The 4,085-nt window shown below is 46.5% G+C and overlaps 1 protein-coding gene across 2 annotated transcripts; it reads right to left on the minus strand.

Annotated features, from left to right (window-relative positions):
- FGFBP3 (fibroblast growth factor binding protein 3) lies at positions 250-2,518 on the minus strand. 2 transcript variants are annotated; one of them, XM_021071896.1, is made up of 3 exons: positions 2,443-2,518; positions 1,218-2,078; positions 250-667 (listed from the first exon to the last, which is right to left on the minus strand). In XM_021071896.1, the coding sequence occupies exon 2, from the start codon at positions 1,987-1,989 to the stop codon at positions 1,219-1,221; it is 771 nt and encodes a 256-aa protein (XP_020927555.1). In that variant the 5' UTR covers positions 1,990-2,078; positions 2,443-2,518; the 3' UTR covers positions 250-667; position 1,218.

Here is a 4,085-nt window from a genome sequence, read left to right on the forward strand (position 1 = left end):
TTCAAGATGTGTTTTGGAACTTCCTTCAAGGTACACTCAGAACTAGATCAAATGCAGTCAAAATTTCCATTGTCCTGGCGTTCCCACTGTGGCCCTATGGGATTGGCAGTGTCCTGGGAGCTCTGGGACACAGGTTAGATTTCTAACCCTGCAGAGTTTCGGCTGCAGCTCTGATCTGATCCCTGGCCAGGGAACTCCTGATGCCCTAGGGTGGTCAAAAGTGAAAAATAATTTTTCCATTGTCCCGTCGATTCTTTAACCATTTTATTGAGCACGTAACGTATGCAAAGTCTATCATCACATCTTATTTAAAATGAGATACGTTAGCAATTAATTACATGAAACAGATACAACTTTATAATGGTCCAACTGACTCTGAGATCTATTCTTACATTTTAGCTGTTTCAAAAAATACGATCAAATATAAAGATAATTGTCTTTTTAAAACCTACTGGAGCACTTCTATAATTCACCTCTGAATTTGGAATGTTAATGGGAAAGTTTCAGAACACCAGCCATCACTCTGTGTAAAAGCAGCACTTCTGAAAGAATTCAAAGGCAATTATCCTGAAAAATCTTTTCACTGAGTCAGTTTTGAGCTCCAAATGGCTTCTATCCCTATGGAAATCATCCGTGACACCAGACAGCACCCAAGTTCATACTAATTCTGAAAGAGAAAAATAAATTGGTGATCTTGTCAGCTGATTAGGTGAGAAGACCCTGAAGATACAACATGGCTCAGGTTATCAGTTGTTCTTGATTACATTTTAATATGTGTTAAACATTGTATCCTGCTTCCCATATGAGTAACATCATTTAAGTCAGTCTTTCCTTTTTTTTTTTTAGCTTCTCTGTACCCTCCCCTCTCCGTGTTTTGCTGAGGCTGCACATTTAAGCTATGCCTACATTTAAGATACGCCTACTTCTGTTTCCAGTATTTCTTCTGCTCTTAATCAGAGTCGAGACGTAATAATTTTTAACCTCTCTTAATAATTTTTAACTGTCTCAGAGGTCCTCCATACTTTCATCCCAGGCCTCACTATTTCCACCCTCCCCCCCAGCCCCATTCTAGAACCTGGACTCCTCCCTGCTCTCTATCCGATATCTCTGGGCCTAGGAGGTCCTTGGCTTCTGCTTACCCGCTGCGCACATACTCCCCCCCTTTCCTGTCTTCTCTATCCCCCCTTTCCCCCCCAGCCCCTTCCCAGGCCTGCAACCTCAGCCATTCCAGAAATTGACAAAGAAATTGCAGAGGGAGTGCCACTTCTCAGCACAGTAGGTCTCCGTGAGCTTCGCGTTCTCGTCCAGCCCGTCGGGATCGGGCCAGGTCCCCAGGGTCTGCTCCTCTTCTGGGTCCAAGGCCGCCTTCCTCTTGCCCCACTTGGTCTTCTTCTCCGAGGGCTTCCCTATGGGCGGCGCGCTCGGAGGAGGCGGGGCCCTGGCGCCTGGGCCGGGAGCTGGCTCCCGGGGTCGCCCCCGGCTCCTGGCCGGGAGCTTGGAATCCCGGGGGAAACCCGAGGCGATGGGGTCAGCCGGTGCGGATTCGTGGGGCACTAGGCGCAACTCGGCGCCATGGCCCTTCTTGCCCGCGCACAGGCGAGCCTTGAGAGGCGAGAGGTCGTGGCAGGGCCGCGGCTTCCTCCGTAGCCCGCCCAGCACCTGCTTCCAGTACAGCGAGCTGCGGGCAGCGTAGGCGGCGCAGCGCCACGGCTCGCCGCGGTAGGCGCACTGGTGGTGCGCCCCGTCCGGAGCCTGGCAGCGCAGCGCCAGCTCGCTGCCCGCTGAGGGCCCTGGGGCGGGCTGCAAGAGCTGCCAGCTGCACGCGTGCCTCTCGGGGCTGACGAAACGGCCGGAGGAGCCGCCCGCAGGGCCCGGGGCAGACTCGGCGGTGCTGGCGGCAGCCCTCTGGTCTCTCCTGGCAGCTGCGAGAAGGCAGCCACCCAGCAGCAGCAGAAGCGAGAGCGACCTTCGAAGCCTCAGAAGACCCATGGCTCGTTGTGCCTGCGCGCAAGTCGGCTCTCCAGGGAACCCTGGGCACTTCAGTGGTAACAGGGCCAGGAGAGCAGCATCCCTTGGACCTGGGGACAGAGGCACAAACTGCTAATGACTGAGCCGGGCGCAGCCCTAAGTCCAACACATGCACCTGCCAGTCCCCTTCCCCAGACTTCTGGGCGCTGGTTTCCATTGGGCAGCAGCACCATACGACGGGTCCCTCTGAAAAGTTTTCCTGGGAAAAAGTCAATTACTGTCTAATCTTTTTGAAACCGTTTACACGTTGAGGTTTTCTCCCCTATGCAAATACGGTAGCAAAGCGATGCCTGGTAATTACCACCTCCACACCTTCCTCCACCCCGTCCCTTCTCCATCCTCTAATAAATTATCTACATAATCATTTCAGATTATTCTTTGGGTAAATGCACTTTTACTGCACTTTGAACTTACCTAGTTCTGGGGAAGGTGGCGGGGTCTTATTAATGTGGAAGGAATAACTGCATGAAGGATTAGTCTGTTTTAGCCGGCTCCCAGTGAATGAATGTGTTATCAACAGGATAGAAGGGGCCTCCCCCTCTATGCCCCTCCCAGACTTCTCTCTTACTGGGAGATTTCCCACCATCACGCCACACACACACACACACACACACACACACACACACACACACGAAGGAGCGATGTAACATGAAATATATATCTTTTTTCTTCCAGTCTTTAAAATAATCACATGAATTTTAGCAAATCGTTCTTTTCCTTCCTTTTACATATTTTAATCATCTGAAAATAAAAGTTAAACAGAAAGATCTGTTTTAAGAGTTAGACAACCTTAAATGAAAGAAAACAATTGTCAATTGACACTATTTTTTTATCATTTGAATTCTTTATTTTCACCCGCCGAGTTCTTTATTTTCCAACTGTCTTATCCTAATCATCCTAATAACTGTTACTACTAACATAAATATAATATCTCAGTTTATAGACTCATTGTACTGTCCAGCACTTCACCCAGGGGTGAGCATTTGGTCTTTTGATTATTTTTAAGTATTCTAAGTCATTTATAAATTTCTTATATAAATCAGAAGTTTAAGAAATTCTTTTGATTATAATGCAAGGTAATATTATCAATTCAAACAGTCTTTCAGTCAAAATTAATGTGTTCTTGAATCTTGAGTATTTTACGTTTAAACAAAGCTATTTTTTACACTTTGGGATAGTACATTATCTTTTTAAAAATGTTCTCAGTGGCATTCTCGCCATGACACAGTGGAAACGAATTTGACTAGGAACCATTAGGTTGCCGGTTCCATCCCTGGTCTCGCTCAGTGGGTTAAGGATCTGGCCTTGCTGTGAGCTGTGGTGTAGGTCGCAGATGCCGCTGGAATCCCACGTTGCTGTGGCTGTGGCATAGGCCTGTGGCTACAACTCCGATTAGACCCCTAGCCTGGGAACCTCTGTATGCCATGTGTGCGGCCCTAAAAAGCAAAAAAAAAAAAAAAAAAAAAAAAAAAAAAAAAAAAAAAAAGTTCTCAGTAATAAATGTGATTTCTTTATGTCAAGAGTTTATACTTCTAATTGTTTTATACATATAAGTATTTTCCTAAAATACTTCCCAGGATGTCAAGAAGTCTCATTACATTTCCTAATGTCTTTTTGTGGACAGTATTTTCTACTACTAAACTCCCATTGGTATTGCATTCCTACAGTTACAATTTGACTACTACTATAAAAATCAAAATATTTTAGGAATTCCCGTGGTGGTGCAGGGGAAACGAATGCGACTAAGTACCATGCGACTAAGTACCCTGGCATTGCTCAGTGGGTTAAAGATCCGGCGTTGCTTGTGAGCTGTGGTGCAGGTCTCAGATGGAGCTCGGATCCTGCGTTGCTATGGCTGCGGTATAGGCCGGCAGGTGTAGCTCCGATTGGACCCCTAGCCTGGGAACCTCCATATGCCGCAAGTGCGGCCCTAAAAAGAAAAAAAAATCCAAAATATTTTAGAGTTAGAATGTATTTAAATGTGTTTTGGCACAGATTAAATATACAGTAGACCTAAAAAAATATTGACCTAAAAAAAGACATCTCTACCACTCTAG

This window comes from Sus scrofa, chromosome 14 (assembly GCF_000003025.6).
Source record: "Sus scrofa isolate TJ Tabasco breed Duroc chromosome 14, Sscrofa11.1, whole genome shotgun sequence".
Taxonomy (NCBI): domain Eukaryota; kingdom Metazoa; phylum Chordata; class Mammalia; order Artiodactyla; family Suidae; genus Sus; species Sus scrofa.

Bases quoted from the DNA above. Each gene is read 5' to 3' on its own strand.
- FGFBP3 (XM_021071896.1), bottom strand. From the start codon at position 1,989: ATGGGTCTTCTGAGGCTTCGAAGGTCGCTCTCGCTTCTGCTGCTGCTG.